General features: G+C 50.3%; 1 protein-coding gene across 16 annotated transcripts in view; it reads left to right on the forward strand.

Moving 5' to 3' along the window:
- The window catches only part of CLEC16A (C-type lectin domain containing 16A), a 235,284-nt gene that overhangs the window by 110,581 nt on the left and 108,053 nt on the right, over window positions 1–16,650 (forward strand). For all 16 annotated transcript variants that reach the window (XM_069569950.1, XM_069569948.1, XM_069569951.1 and 13 more), the window contains one exon: window positions 3,599–3,719. In XM_069569950.1, the coding sequence (XP_069426051.1) occupies window positions 3,599–3,719 (121 nt within the window). The remainder of the gene's footprint in view (window positions 1–3,598; window positions 3,720–16,650) is intronic.

A 16,650-nucleotide genomic window follows, 5' to 3' on the forward strand; every position in this document is an offset into this window, starting at 1 on the left:
GGGGAGAGGATTCTTTGATGAATCTGAATTTAAGCCACTAGCCGTCTTTATGGAGTAACCATGGAAGCCGTTATGAAATCGAGATATTTGCATGAAGTTTTATCTGTCCCTCCAGTTCTGTGTCCTTGTTCCCTCGTAAAACCGCAAACAGTGTTTGTGTTTATTGCTACTGACTTTGAGGAAATAGGATATTTTGCTTTTACTCTCTGGATGTGTATTGTGCATTAAAGAAAATACAATAACATCTCACAGAGTTTCAAAAGTAAGACGAAAGAATTTCCGCCGATTTCATCACCCTAAACAAATAACACAGACTTTGTGTGTCTCCTCCCAGCTCTGTCTGCAGACACGTCTTTTCATGGTTGCAGGGGGCCTGAGCCATAGACTTGCTTTCATCCTTGCTGCCTTTCTCTTTCCATTGTGAGCAAGAAGTTTTCATACTGTGATACAGTTTTAATAAGTCTTAATTTCTTACTCCTGCGTAAAAGTTTATCTGGTAACTTTTGCCATAATTTCCTTAGGCGTTTTCCTGCTGGTGGACATTTTGGTTGCTCCCAGTATTACATTATTTTCAGCTAAATTATAATAAGCAGCTTGACGAATATAGTGTTTCCTTTCTTTTGGCTTATTTCTTTAGGATAAGTTCCCAGAAGTGGAATTTCTGGCTCAAAGGGTATGAACATTTTTTTTTTTTTGGTGACTCTTGTCAGTGTTGCCAAGTTGCTTTCCCAAAGGGCTGTGCCTACTCTAAAGCGCTTCAGCACTCTTTTAAGAATGACTGGCTTCCACGGCCTCGGTGGGCTCCTGGCCTGAGTGACTGTCACTTGAACTCATCAGCTTGCACGTGCGGCCAAGATACCAGGGGAGAGGGCTCAGGCTGTGTGTTTGTTCCAGGACCAGCCCTGGGGCTCAGGGTGGTCTTTGTACTATCTCCTTGCATCTTCAAGGTGACCCCATGATCTGGAGTGGTGGGGACCCCCTTTCCAGAGCTCCAGCCCAGGCCTGGGGAATCACGTGACTCAGGTTGGACTAAGGTCTGTCTGACTTGGAAGCCATCCACTGCCCGACTCGTGGGGCTCTCCTTGCTCCCCACTGTATGGAAGCAAACTGGAAAGGTCTCTTCTTTATAGTTAAGCTTGTCTGCGGCCATACCACCCTGAATATGCCCGATTCTCTTGATATTTAAATTTGGTCAGCTGACACCCCTTTCCAAATCGAATCCATTCTTCCTGAGTCAATCTTCCTATGGAAGCATCTGAAAGAATAAGAATACTCTTTTCCTTTTCAGTAATATATTTCAATTTGCACATTAATTGAGCAAAGTCAAGAAAAACACTCAATAAAAGCCTGGGTCCTAATCCTTCAGTCTGTTGAAGGCAAAGGCATGTGGTTGGAAGGACAGTCTTTGGAGTCAGTTCTTAGGTGAATCGCCTTGGCCTGTCTGCCTGATGTCTCTAGGCTTTGGTTTCCTGTCTGTAAAATGGGAACCACTCAGGGTGGTTAAAAGGCTCGAATGGGTGACACAGTGCAACCCCCGCCCGTACCTGGCAGGCCGAAGGCACGCAGAGAGTGGTGGTTGTTTCGGGAGACAGGGAGATGATCAGATGACCTTTAATCCCAGTATCTCACCTTTCTCTTGTGGATTCTTGGAGTTGTGGGGCTGGTCAGCATGGCCCGCCAAACCCTGTAGACGCCCATGGGAGCCCCGCTTTCACCCAGGTGGAGTACTCAGCCCTGTGGGAATCTGCCCTCACATTCGTGAGCCCGGGCTTCTTGCACTGTGTTTGTAGAAAGACGTCTGCTGATTATTACAGATGTTTTTATGAAGACTGCTCTTCAGAACTTTTCAGAACAGGAAATTCCCTGGTAGTCCAGTGGTCAAGGCTCCAAGCTTGCAACGCAGCGGGCAGGGGTTCGATCCCTGGTCAGGAAACTTAAGATCCCACATGCCACACGGCATGGCCAAAACATAAAACAGCATAAACATGTAAACAGAAATGTTGAGAACACGAATAATACACTCATGCCCCCACAACCACCATCTTCATCATATGACAGTTTGCGTTTCTCTAGTGCTTCTGGCTGACTAAGGAACACCTGACGCCAGAATAGGTCCAGGAAACAGGACTGTTCGTCCGGTTTTCTGCATCGGGACGTTAAGTAATTGGCCCAAGATCTCCCGGCAGTTCTGGACCACGTCAAGGTTAGGATTCAGAGGTGTCCTCAGGCATCCTCGTTGCCTGGGACAGCAAAAGTCAGTGCAAGGCTGGCTCTTTGCGGGCAGTCATCTGTTCCCTCCGCCCCTTGTTTTGGAAGGCACCTTGTCAAATGATGGACACTTCCCATCTCAGTGCGCAGGCCTGCAGCCTCAGAACTGGCAACAAGGGGACCCGAAAGCGGGCTGTATGGCTCACCAGTGGCGACAGTGGTTTGTCCCCATGGCCTCCTCGTGCCAAGTGGTGCAGTGGCAGGAGTGAGGCGTGGCCACCCCTTTACAGACCCTGTGCTGCCTGCTGCCCCCCCCCACTATCGTCTCAGAGGCTCCCCGCAGCCCCACACAGTAGAGACTCCCACCCCCATCTCACACAGGAGAAAACTTATGCTCGTGGGGCCGGGGGCCTTGCCCAGCACGGTGGAGCTAGGAGTCCAGCACAGACCTTCCATACCTGACTCTTGGCTGTGTCCTCAGTCACGGCAAGTGGCCTGGAGGCTGCAGGCCCCGTGGCTGCCGCTCTACTTCCTGGCCTCTGTTCGGTGGGCAAGTCAGCCCAACCTGGGTCTCATGGGGAGTTACCTCCAGGGCAGACTGACCACTGGGCAGAGGCTGCACAAGCTTCCCAGGCTTCCAGCCTGGGGTTTGGCTTTGTTCCCGCTCCCTGGAAACACCCGCTCACCCTGGGGTCTGCCAAGACTCTTCCTTGATGGGCCAGGAACCCTGTGCTAATGGGCCCCCTCCGTCCCCATCTCTGTCCCCGTCTGAGACCTGAGGGCTCCCGGGGCACTGACACCACTGCATACCTGCCAGGTGCCAGGTCTGCTGCCCTGAGAGGGCACAGCCCCTGTTGGAAGGCCACGGGGCCAGAGCTCCAGGTGAAGGGCTGTGTGGTCTGGCGGGCTCTGAACCCCACCCGCATCTTACCTTCTGTCTCTCCTGCCCCCACATTCAGTTGGTGGGACTTTGAAAGCCTCATGGTTTGGATTTTCAGATTCTGGGCTGGTTTAGTTAGAAGAGACCTGGTTCTGGCCCTCCCTAGGTGTGAGCTTGGGCCAGATCACGTGGCCTCCGTGGGTCTTGAGCCTTGAGTGCCGAGCGGGGCTGCCACGAGGGTCACGTGACCCTAGAGGGAGGGTCCTGGCAGATGACAGGTGCTCAGTGAGGTACAGTGGCCCCAACCCGAGCCAGTGGGTAATGGCACACAGGCTGCCTCCTTGACTTTTTTATTGTAAATCTTGGCTCTGAAAGCACCAGAACCATGATGCTGAAAGAAGAGAGCTTTGTCTTGTTGTTTTAAATCTAGAGTCATTGTGTGATTTCTCCATACCGAGCTTCTCACCAAAATGACCTCACTCTTCTCTGCTCTCCGTACTGTTGGTCCAGGCCATCCGGGTGTTCTTCATGCTCCGTGCCCTGTCCCTGCAACTGAGGGGGGAGCCCGAGACCCAGCTGCCACTGACGCGGGAGGAAGACCTGATCAAAACGGACGACGTCCTCGACCTGAGTGAGTTGGTCATCTTGAGTCACGGTGGCGGGGGTTGGGGGACACCACCAGGCTGGCTCATACATCACTGGGAGGCTCTGGGGCGACCTGCATGTCGTACTGGGGTTGATCTATTACCGTGAACTTACAGAGCGCGCATGTTACACAAAACTTTCGGAAGAGGGACCCTAGATTCTGGACACTTGGAGTCAGTCTGTGGGCCCTGCTTTCTGGAGACCAAGGGGAGCTGTGCAGGTGTTTTGCTGAAATATCTGTGCATGGTGACTGGGGTCTCAAGCAGGGGTGGGCACAGCTCTGGGATCCCTGCCCTCCATATAGTCGTAGCAGCACCATGAGATTGGTTGTGTGTGTTAAAGGTGGTCTGTATGATTTTAATGAGTAAGGGATCCTGGCTGCTTAAAAAAAGGAAAGTTTTCAAAAACGCAAGCCGCCAGCATTTAGGTAAAGATGAAGGCTTTGGAGGCCCAAGAACCTTGTGCTTAGCCTGAAAGCCTGAGCATCCAACCTGTGCCTCAGCGCTCTCCTCTTCACTGTGAGACTGAGATTTAAAGGAGACAAAGACTATAAAGCCTGGGTGTGTTCCTATAACCCTTCTCCCATTCATATAACTCTTTTCTTCCTGTTATTTGCTATAGCATTTTGATATATTAGCACTCTTTAGTTGTGAGAGATAGAAAGGCCAACTTTAACTTAAGGAAAAAGAAAGGCAGATTTCACTGATATCAGTGTAAAAAGCTAGATCTCCAGTTTCAGGCATGGTTTGATCTAGGTACTCAAGCAGTATCATCAGGAAACTGCCGCCTTCCTTCCCTCAGCTTTTCTTTCCTCTGTTCTGGCTTCATCCCCCAGAGAGCTCTCACCAAATAGTGACAAGATGGCCATCAGCACCTCTAAGATCTGCTGGACTGGCTAAGCAGCCCTGACAAAAACAGAGCTTCTCTTTCCCTATAACTTTTATGGAAGTCCAGGGCAATGCTCTCATTGGTCCAGCTTGAGTCACATGACCATTCCTGACCCGTCAGTGATCAGCAGAATGTGATTCACTGATTGGTTAGGTCAAGATCACGTGCTCAGCTGTGATGCTGGGAAGGTGGGACCTGCTCCTTTTGAACCCCCTAACCTGGGGGTGAGGAAGGAGGGGGCCCCCAAAGAAACTTGAAAAGAAGAGCTGGGAGCTGGAGAGGCAGAAACGGCAGGTGGCCACTTTGTAGTGGCCGATGAGAGAGAGAGCCCTTGTTTTAAATCAACTTTATTGAAATATAGCTGGCATCCAGTAAAGTTCACCGAGTTTTAGTGTACAGTGGAATGAGTCTTGACAAAAACTATTCAGTTGTGTGACCTGCAGTTATGATGCAGACCAGGGAGGGTTTGTATCTTTTGGGCCAGAGGCCCCTGCCCAGCTCTGTATTCTCTCAAGCAAGTGATTGAAACCACCACGACTTTCGTTTCCTTGCCTGGAAAATGGGGATGATCTTCATGATGTTACGGGGCTGTTTTGAGACTTGAGTGAACCATAATATGAAACATAAGATGACCGAGTCTAGTGCCTCACATGTAACTGTGCTCAGGAAAATGGAGTCAGTATTGCCTGATAATCACACCCAGTGATGCATATAAAGAGCACACTGCCTGACACGTGGAAGGTTCTCCGTAAATGATTGCTATGGGTTTTGCCTGGTTGTCTGACTCCTTTGTCGTGCATCATTTTTGTTTATGCTCCTTTATTTCTTCTCTCTCGGAAGAGCAAGGAAACTGCATCCCCTCTGTGCTCTATGCCCATCTTCTGTGGCCCTTTCCTCCTTAAAATATGGCCACGAGGATTTCTGCAAAGGTTTAAATTGATGGCATAGGCTGGAGAGACCCATAAACCCATCTTTCTCTGATTGGATTAAAGGAAAGAGAGAAAAACAGTTTGCTTTAACGGGGCCTCTCCATCAGGGCAGCAAGAATGTTTGCATCCATGAAATGGAATTAAATTTTATGCTGGGAATTCACGTACCCTGCCTCCTCCCAGAATGGCCTGCTGAAACAAAGGTTAAAAGTATTTCACTTATCAATTTTAATTGATTAGATTGCTAGTTGAGATCACTTAACTGAGCCTTTTTGGGTAGTTGGCCATTAAGAAAGTAATGGCTGTCTGTCTTTACCCAGCGTGATTGCAAATTATGTCTTTGCTAAAGAGGGTGCCGGCCAGAGAATACTATGAATTATGGATTTTATGAGCGTATGGTATGCGAGTAAGATATGCATGTGTTGACTTTTTGTGTGTGTGATTATTCTTAAATGCTAGAGCTTCTCACTTTCCACTGGGGAAAAATTAGCAATGCTTTGCATTTTACCAAATGCCTCCTGTGTATACTAAAGGTAGGAAGCATTCTAGTATAGGTGAGGGCATTCAGATTTGCTAAATTTTGGAGGCTGGGCTTGCTTCTTAGGAGGTCATGTTTTGTCTCCCTGAAGCTTGAGGAAGCTGACTCAGGGAGGAGTGTTTGGGGTTGGTCAACTGCTTAAATGGGTTTAAAGGAATGCAGCAGGAAGAGTTGACTTTAAGTGTATTTACTAAACCTGTCACCCCTCGGTAAGAAACCCCAGCATCAGAGCATTCAGAAGCCATCCCATACGTCCACTGACCAGGTCCACTGACCTGCCAGGCGTAGCAGGTGAGCTCTGCCAAGGTAGCTTCTGACAAAGGGCATCAAAGAAGCCATCACCCTTTGGAAAAAAAAATGTACCGAAAGCCTGTTCTGTTTTCACTGGAGAGGAGAGCGGTGTGGGGCAGAGTCACGGACTGGCAGCCATGAGGGAAGGAGGGGAGGGAGGGAAGGAGAAACAGAAAGGCAGTGGGAAGGGAAGACCAGAGTAGACTTGACGAGATAAAAGAGATTCGATTTTAGAGGGAATGAAACTGAGAGTCTCTATGCACCCAGCCTTCAGCTTCATAGTTCTTATCCTTTTGTGGAGCCTCATTTCCTCAGCCCCGCTGTTTCTCTTTTTAACCAGCACCCCCTGCCCCCTCTGTATTAAAGCAAATGGGCCTGCATCTGTAAATACTCCTCACTAACAGATAAGGACTGGGCTTCTCTTCTTGATTAGACTGGTTGCCACCATTGCAAAAGGGAAGCTTCCTGGCCCCCCCACTGCGCTGGGAGGAGCTGGAGCTGCGGCCTGGGCTCCCCTGTGTTCTGCCAGCCTGGCCCCATTGACGCTTGAGTTTGCAGCCCCTGCTGTAGCTGGAAGTAAGCAGCTTTGTGACCTTGCTCAAGGTCTTACTGCTTGCCAGGCTCAGTGGCTTTGCCATAAAGATGGTCTTAAATGACTTTGCCAGGAGGGCTGTTGAAGATCAAATGAGATCGCATTCATGAAGCATGCCGCACCTGGCTTGGCACATAGTAGGTTCTCAGTGACTGAGAGCCAGTGAGTAACCGGCACAGAACTCATACTGCGGGGCACCCTGGCTTGGCATTTTCTGCTTTGACAACATTTTGGGGAGTGCCTCCCAAAATATTTAAACCAGTTCATCACTTATGGGATGGCATCATTTGGGGGTGAGGGAAGGGTAAGAAAGATGGCTCTGGGTAAGAAAGACCACCACTTCCTGGTGGTCCAGACTGGTTAACTGGTTAAGACTTTGACCTTCCAGTGCAGAGGGTACAGGTTCGATCCCTGGTTGGGTAGTTAAGATCCCACATGCCTTGTGGCCAAAAAACCAGAAATCACAAAACAGAAGTAATATTGTAGTAAATTCAATAAAGAGTTAAAAAAAATTAAAAAAGACTGTGTGGGAATAGATGAACGGCCCTGTACTGTGTCTAGGCCGCCAGGCAAGCACCGCTGCACAGGCACCACTGGGCCGACTGACCGACAGCCCAGCAGTGCCCTGAACTCAAGCGGAGGAGAACCAGGTTCCTGCCTGTCTGCCTGCGACCAGATAACATGGGCAGTGACAGCAGGGGAAATTCCCCAGTCATCTGGACACCCTCAGGAGACGCCAGCCATCTTCAGGAAACGTCCATAGGGGCCCTTGAAATTGACGTAGTTGTAGCCATGCCATGTACAGCACCCACCTAGTCTTGTATCCTGATTTTTAAAATGCATTCACTGAAACCCATCCATTAATTCAACTCCTTATTGAGCACCTACTGTATGCCAGGCACAGTGCTGAGATCTGGGATGTGATAGGGAACTAATAAAGCCAGACTTGGCCTCTGCTCTGTGGTGCTTCCAGCTGGGGGCAGGGAAGAGACCGCAAACAGGTAAGGGAGTAAAAGCTAACTACACAATCGCGGGTCAATGGAGGTGGCTCTGTGGAGATGATGAATGGGGTCCAGGGCTAGAGAACAATCAGAGAAAAGGCCTCAGTGGCTGGTGAGAGAAGCGCCTCTGGAGAAGCATGTACCGGGGGAGCCAGAATATTCCGTAAGAAAATGCAGAGATGAGGCCCGCCAGTTTGGGAAGGGGGAGGTGGAAGGTGAGAATGGGCTTGGTGTGTCACAGGCCGGTGTGGCTGGCAGGTGAGGAGTAGGGGAGAGAGCAGCTGAGATGAACAAGATCTCAACTCCAGTGCAGGGGGAAGTCAGCAAAGGGCGTCTGTGTGGACAGCTACCCTGATTGTGCACTTCTGGGACAGGAGCTGCCGGGTCACACAGTGCCTGCACTGGCCCAGGAGCCGTGTCCAGGGGCTGGAGAGGCCACGTAGCCTCGTGGCTCTGAGCCTAGGCTTGGGAGCCAGGCTGTGCTGGGAGAAATCCTAGCTCGGCCCCTTGCCACCTGCCAGCGTGTGTCCTTCAATGAGTAACGTAATCTCTTGGTGCTTTGGTTTCCTCGTGTATAAATGGGAGTTGCTGGGAGGAGGCAGTGAGTTAATACATGTGACGTGCCTGGAACAATGCCTAGCACAACTTCAGGGAGGCCAGTTATTAGGTTGCAGCATTGGCCCCAGAGCCAGTGACAGTGGGGAGCAGGGCGTGGGGACGCAGCCCACACATCTCCCAGTTGGCAGCAGGCTGCTCCATCTTGGGGGCAAAAAACTAGGGCTCTTTCTTGACTCCCTCTTCCTCTCAAACTCAGCATCCCGCTGGTCACCACACCTAGGCAGTTCCCTCCAGGTCGATCTGGCCGTCTCTCCCAGCTCCACTCCTTAGCATCCAGCTTGCCCTGCCATCATCTTTCACCTGCACCATTGCAGAAACCTCAACCAGTCCCCAGCTTCTGCTTTGTCCCATACGGTTTATTCTCGACACGGTGTCCAATGTCATCCTCTTAAAGCATAAGTCAGACCCTGTCCTCCTCAAAGGCCTCCTCAAAGTGGCCTCCATCCCACTCTGACCAGGAGGAGAGATATTTACAGGGGCCCATGAGGCTGGGTGTCACCCAAGCTCTCTCGCTGTCCTTGCTGTTCTTCAGACACATCAGGCGTGTTCCTACCACAGGCCTCTGCTCTGGCTGTGCCCCGCCCCCCAGCCTGCAGACCACTCACACCCCCGGAACAAGCATATCTGTGGGCGCATACAAGGGCCGCGATTCCCACACGTGGCATCCATACTCTCAGTTCTCCATCTGCCTTTGAGCCCTGGACCAAGCCCCTCCTCTTTGTTATCCTTTGTTTGTTAATGAATAGGAATGTAATATATTCCTGTTTCCCCAGTTTTAACACTTTCTGTGCTTCATCCCAGCACCCTTGCAGGCAAGAGCTTTTAGACAAAGTGGACATCTCCAGCGGTGCTCATCTAAATGCCTAAAGAGTCATTTCCAGCAAGAGTACCGTGAAGCTCCCTAAGCAAGTTATGTGGTTGGATTGTAAGTCCATGAAAATGTGAGCTCATTAATTCGCTTCTCTCACAAGGCCAGGGCTAGTTTTGAGATCCTGTCCCTTCTGGAAAACCCTCTATGTTGCCGTATTATGCTGATGGCCCAGTCTTCATCATGTGCCCCATCTTGACGCGAATGAGAAAAGAGCATAAATAATAGAGACTCTAGCATGAAAAACAAACCCAGAATGCGGGCTATTCTACAAGATACTTGATTTGAACTTTTCATAAATGGGAGAAGTGTCGGGCAAAACCGAACAGAACAGTGAGAGCCAGGGACCAGTTCTAGATTTTAGATTATCAAAACGGAAGAGACCTGACAGCTGTCCCCTGAGATTGGATCCTGGATTGAGGAATAAAGACAGAGTAGATTTAGGGGGCTTTTGGGGGTTGAATTGGAAAAAATTTGCATGTAGCCTGTGATTGGATAATGTAATCAAGGTCAGTATTACCTTTCTTGGGCGTGATGATGGCATTGTGGTTCTGTGTGGGAAAACGTCCTTGTTCTTAGGAAGTACAGACCGAGGAGCTCGGGGTAAAGTGCTGTGTTGCTTGTCACTTTGGAATGATTCAGAAAATAAAAGTATGTGAGTGTGTGGGTATAGTGAGAGAGGAGGCAAATGCCACTGAATATTAACCATTGGTAAATCTAGGTCAGGGGCCCGTGTGGGCTTATTTTGACAGTTGGAGCTTTTTCAAAATAAAAACTTAATGAAGTGGAAAGAAACAGGTCAAATCCTTGAACATCGACATTTAATTAATGAGGAATGTTGTTGTTAAGTCACTAAGTCGTTTTCCGACTCTTTGCGACCCCATGGACTGCAGCACACCAGGCTTCCCTGTCCTTCACTATCTCCCAGAGTTTGCTCAAATTCATCCATTGAGTCAGTGATGCCATCCAGCCATCTCATCCCCTGTCGACTCCCTTGTCCTCCTGCCCTCAGTCTTTCCCAGCATTAGGGTTTTTTCCAATGAATTGGCTCTTCACATCGGGTGATCAAAGTTTTGGAGCTTCAGCCTCAGCATCAGTCCTTCCAATGAATATTCAGGGTTGATTTCCTTTAGGGTTGACTGGTTCGATTCCTTGCTGTCCAAGGGACTCTCGAGAGTCTTCTCCAGCACCACAGTTTGAAAGCATCAATTCTTAGGCACTCAGCCTTCTTTATGCTCCAACTCTCACACCCGTACATGACTGCTGGAAAAACCATAGCTCTGACTATATGGACCTTTGTTGGCAAAGTGGTGTTTTTGCTTTTGTTTAGGATTAGGGCTCTGGGTTTGAATCCTGGCTGTGTGACCTTGAGCAAACTAGTTAACCTTCCTGAACCTTTTTCCTGATCCGTGAAGATGGGGAGATGATACTGCCTGCTTCAGAACTGTTCTGTTGATAAAGAGTGAGTCCATCAGAAGTGCTCAGCATCCTCCTCCACTTGTGAAAACTGTTCTGGTAGAAATAGTCATTAGCATTCTTCATCCGAACTGCACGTTGGGCACAAAACAATTTTTCTGAACTAGCCAGTGCTCCAGAGGAGCTCTGACAAAGCGAAACCTTGACTGTTTCTGTCCAGGGGATACATTGACAAGTGGAGGAAACCACATGGGCCTGTTAATTAGATAGAAAGAAAGAAAGTGAAGTCTCTCAGTTGTGTCTGACTCTTTGCGACCCCCTGGACTGTAGCCTGCCAGGCTCCTCCATCCATGAGATTTTCTAGGCAAGAATACTGGGGTGGGTTGCCATCTCCTTCTCCAGGGGATCTTCCCGACCCAGGGATCGAACTTGGGTATCTTACATTGCAGGCAGACTCTTTACCATCTGAGCCACCAGGAAAGCCCTGTTAATTAGATAAGTTTCCTGGAAAAAATGACTTTTCAGGAAAGTGGGTGCCAGCTGATTGGAGAAGAACTGAAACCTGTAAGAGAGGCTTGATTCAGACCCTGATGACTCCTCCGGGGCAATTTAGTTCAAGCGTTTTCAGGCCTGGAGCCCCAGAGAAGTGGTTTGTTCGGTACCGACATTGGAGAGGACTAATGTTGTTATCGTGAAACCAGAGAGGCGAGTATGGATATGACTTTGGAAGTCCTATCTCAGGCGAGTGTGATTTTGTGATCCTTCGGCCTGTACTCTGCCTCCGTGTTTGATCTTTAAAGGGAATATGGTCCATGCTGGATCTCTCTTCTCATCGCCACCTGTTGACTTGGAACGACTCCTGACCCTACTCCAACCCCAGGGTCAGGGGGTCAGCAGCCATCCCACTCTGCAGCTCTGCCCCCTTCCCAGCCCAGACACTCTGCACCCAGTGTCTTCTATGTGGGGGTACCAGCCCAGGGCCTTGCCCCGCTCTGGTCTATCTGCTGTGTGGCTGGCCTCCGAAAGGCAAGTCTAGCCCACCCTCGCCCATTTCATACATCCCTTTCCCGCTTGCAGATGTCAGAGCTCCTGGCCCTCCTCTTCGGCCTTTTATCTCCCTGCTTCTGACCCACCTGGCTGTGGTGCTGCTCACCGGTTCCTAGACACAGCGCTTCGGCCATTCCCCACCACTGGGCCTTTGCCAAACTTGTCCTCCCAGCCTCCTTCCTCCTCCCCAGGCACACCTCAAATACGCACTCAGTGCTTTGTTTTTCTGTCCCTAGTAACAGGACCTGTTGCGTGGGAGGCACTCCAGGAAGGCTTGTTGGGTTGAACTGATTAAAACTTTAGCGTGTATAGTCACTCAGTCAGGTCTAACTCCTTGCAACCCCATGGACTGTAGCCCACCAGACTCCTCTGGACTCCTCTGTCCATGTGGTTTTCCAGGCAAGAATACTAGAGTGGGTTCCCTTCCGCATAAACGTTTAAGGCACTTTCATTAACACAAAAGTGGCATTTCTAAAGGTTGTCTTGAGTAATTTGAGACAGTTGGATTGTGAAATAAAAGAATATTTGTTTATTGTTACTATGATATTTGAATAGCCAGGTTTGCAATGCAGACTTTTTCATAACCCTGTTGAACTATACCAAGAATCTTAAATCCACCCTGGTGTTTTCTAAAAATGTAGATGGTCCTAATTTCAACAACCTCAAGTCATTTTACCTAAGGACTAAAATGCTGCTTTTTATGCCCCCTACCCTGAACTAGACTGATAAGGAAAAAATCATGTTTGAGTTAAACCACCAATTCTCTCAGGAAATGGAAAACATGGAATTAACAGCGTTTTCCCCCTGCCCCACGAATTAGGCTGCCTCTGCATGTGCTTGATGAATAACGTTGCTGGCCCCTTTTCAGAAATGAAGTAGAAATATGGAGAAATGAAATTTGTGTCTTATAAAGTGACTGGAAATGTGATTATAATACAGCTGTCAGTTTTGTTCAAGTGGAAAATTTTAAAGCAAATCCAATTGCAACATTATTTGGTTCCCTTAAAGCAGGGTGATGTAGCTGTTTCCTACATATTGATTATTTGATTGGTACCTGTCTACTGGACTTTTTTTTTTTTCTCAGTAGCACTCATTGATGTGGTTTAATGTATATTCCTGTAATCTTTCCCTGTTTTTATAAACTTACAATCATAATCGAGCTACATTAGAAAGACATGTTCTGCTGAAATCACAAGGTCACCTAATGGCTGTGCCCTCTGTTGTGGGTTATGTATTAAAAGTAGACCTAGACAGTTCTGAAAAAGACAAAAATGATTATTTTTTCCCCCTGCAAGGCAGAATTTCTAGATTGCATCCTGTGCCTTGGAGGAGATAAGGCATTTGAGTGTAGAGACTGGCTTTTGAGCTTTCTCCTTCCTTGCCTAGTAAAATGATCATTTCCACTGAATTCACGTTCCACTTTTAAGTATTTCCGACCCCCCCCCCCACCACCACCAACCCAAATCCCAGTCCTTGCCAGGCATTTGAAAATGGGGCCACGGTTTTGATTTCTCTGATCTCAGGGGACCTGTGGGTTAGATTTGCTCCAGGAACATCTTCTGTGGCATGTCAACACCCTTGGGAAGTGGATGCAACTGCGTCTCAGGACAGCCAGGACCATGGATGGCACCCAGGTGGCAGCAGGGGTCCCAGCTCCAGCACTGTCAGACTCTGACACAGCCATGCCCCCCAACCTCAGATCTCTGTACTTCCAGGAAAGACACCCCCCCACCATGCTGACACAGTGCCTGGAGACTTTAGAGGGCCCAACAGAGCAGCCCCTCTCACTTGACCAGCATTCCCTGTCACTAAACAGAAGTGTGTACCTTGTGTTCACTTGGGCCTGAAGCCTTGGAGAATCCTGCCTCCTCCCATCCCTCTAACCAAGCTCTGCAAGTTCGGCCGGTTCAGGCATCAGATGGATCCAGCATCTTACTCCCACTCAGCACCTTCAGCACCTCCACCCTGACCTGGACCCTGGAAGCCACCCTGTGACTGGCGTGCAGCTTCTTCACTGCTTGTCTCTGCTCTCCTCCATCAATCAGGTGGCTGTCAGAGCCCTCCGGAGGCCTGCCTGGGCCCCCGCCTCTACTGTGCTCCTCCAGGTCACAAGGTTTGGGGGCAAGTCCTGCCCCAGGTGCTGAAGCCAGCCTCCTTGATCACTTCTTCAGTTCTGGCTGCTGGAGGGGGCGGCAGCAGTGAGCTGCCACAGGAAACAAATCCGTGGGGTAGCTGGGTTGAGGGTTAACGTTGAGTTTCAAGACATCCCTCGCGGCAGCCCACTCGCTGAGGCTGTCTGGGGCTCTGCCTACACGGGGCTCTTCAGCCCGAAGCCAGCAGTTTCCCCGCCCACCTCCGCCACCCCGCCCGGCTGGCAGCCTGGGGATGAGGCAGGATCCAGTGATTGCTCAGGCCTCCGGAGCAGAGGGTTGGCTTCTGGGCCTGCTCTCTGATTAACCACAGAACACCCAAAACAAATCTCTGGGGAGACTGAAGCAGTGACAAACTACGCGTGACCTTTACCAGAGGTCCACGACAGGAGCAGGTGCCTGCCCTGAGCTGTCATCTCCCCCAGGCCCCTGCCCCGGCCCAGGAGCCTAGCGCCCCTGTCCCCAGCACTTGTCCTGCTGCTCACCCTGCTCTGCTTTCAGCCAGTCCTCAGCCTCTAGCCCACCCCTGTCCCCAGGGAGAAGACCCGGAATAGGGGCAAAGGGACCATCACCGTCCCTCTTGCTGATGCTCCCTCCAGATGCAGCAGAAGCATTGGGGAGCTGGTTGGTCACCTAGAGTCCTAAGGAAGGGTTGAAGCCGAGCACAGGGAGCACCTGGAATAACGTAGACTAGACCACTGACTCTGACTCCTGAGGAAGCCCTGATTGGAGACGGCAGGAATCCTGTGAGGAGGGCGCCATGTTCCCGGCACAGCGGGCCATCCATGCTGATTTTTCCAGTGAATGTCAAATGTAGTTTGCTCTGCTGAGCTTTCAAGAAATGTGCAGGGTACTGATCTTGGGACATTTAAACGCTTAAGTTTGTCATTTCCACTTTGACCTACCTAGAGATGGAAGTGAAAATTGTCTTGCCATGCTGGCCTGCATGCGGCTACACATCCACGGACCTGCTCACGCCGCAGGATGGGGTGGGGGCGGGGCTGATAGTCTCTGGCCCAGAGCTCCTTGTGTCTGAACCTGCCATGTGCCTTAGAATCACCATTTTGTTGTTCAGTTGCTGAGTCACGTCTGACTCTTTGCAACCCCATGGACTGCAGCATGTCAGACCTCCCTGTCCCTTACTATTTCCCAGAATTTGCCCAAGTTCATGTCCATTGAATCAGTGATGCCATCCATCATTCTCTGCCACCGTCTCATCACTTTAGGGGTTTCAAAAATGCTCTGTGCCCAGGCACCACTCCAGAAGGTTCTGATTCACTTGTTCGGAGGATGGGCCCCAGCCTCTCTGGTTGTCAGCGCTCCCTGGAGGATTCCATTGTGCAGCCAGTGTTGCAAACCCATGGGTCGGACAGAATGAGGAAGTTTCTGGAACTCCATGCATGGTCTCTGCTCTGCTGCTGTCCATGAATTCTGGTTCCCTCTCGGAGCTCTCCCTGCTCACCTCATCAACCGGACGTCACCGGGGAGGCTGGCTTTGTGGCCTTCCGCACCAGGCGTGTCTCTCTCTAGGCTCTGCAGTCCACTTCTCAGGTGGAGACTTTGTGCCATGCAAGTCACCCTTACCAGACCCCTTGGGAAGGTGCCGCGTAGGAGAGTCATGTCTCACAGTGAGCCAACTCAGCTGGTCTTCACTCCAGGACTGAAATTGAGCACCAGAGGAGAAAGACAAGAAATGTCTTTCCCTGGGAGCATCTACAAGGCAGGGCCCTTCGAGCAGAGGCAGGAGAGCCTGAAGGCCCTAGAGGGAGGCATCGAGTCCCACTTGCCACCTCCCTCTGTTGGGTGGCAGCCAAAGCAAGTTGCGGCAGCTAAACATTTCTTTCCCTACTCCCTTCCTGAATGCAGTTGAATTTTTGCAAGTTCATCATGCAGGCGGTGTGCTTCTGCCTTAGATGAAGACAGACAGGTCACTTCTCCTTTCCAGCCTGGGACACCTTGCTGGGGAGAGGAAGCGCCTGGTGACCAGCAGGGCCTCCCTGACCACCACACTAGCCCAGCCCTGCCACTCTACCTGGTGCCTGCAGGCTGGGCAAGGCTGTACCCTCGCCGCCCCGACTGTCTCTGCAGCACTGAAACCCCAGCCCGTTCCAAACTCTCCAGTTGTCCTGAACCAGCACCAGGCCTGGAACCAGCCTGCTCAGCTTCAGGGACAGTCGTAAAAATGCCTCGGGAGCAGCCAAACCAGGAGGCTCAGGAACCAGTAGGCTGAGCCTGCTTTTCCAGGTCTCCCCACATTTAAACCGTCCTGCTTATAACTGAGAGCTAAACGTTCTCATCCCATCTTCCTTCCTCCCCTGGTCTGCTCAGGGCCACCGGTTTTATTTTTGGTTTGGGGGCTTTTTTTAATACCAAGGTCAAGGTGAAGTAGACCTTTCCTCTCCCTGCCAAATCCTCATTCAGAAAAGCCCCCACGCAGCTTCCTGGTTTTCACCTTGGCACATCCAGATTATCTTTTGCATTCATCTGTTTCATCACCCATACCCAGGCCTTTGAATTTTATAACATGTTCTCTGTTTTTTTCTGAGTGCAGTTGGGGTTTTCCAGAGCTGTGCAAAGCC

Source organism: Ovis canadensis, chromosome 24, assembly GCF_042477335.2.
Source record: "Ovis canadensis isolate MfBH-ARS-UI-01 breed Bighorn chromosome 24, ARS-UI_OviCan_v2, whole genome shotgun sequence".
Classification (NCBI taxonomy): Eukaryota; Metazoa; Chordata; class Mammalia; order Artiodactyla; family Bovidae; genus Ovis; species Ovis canadensis.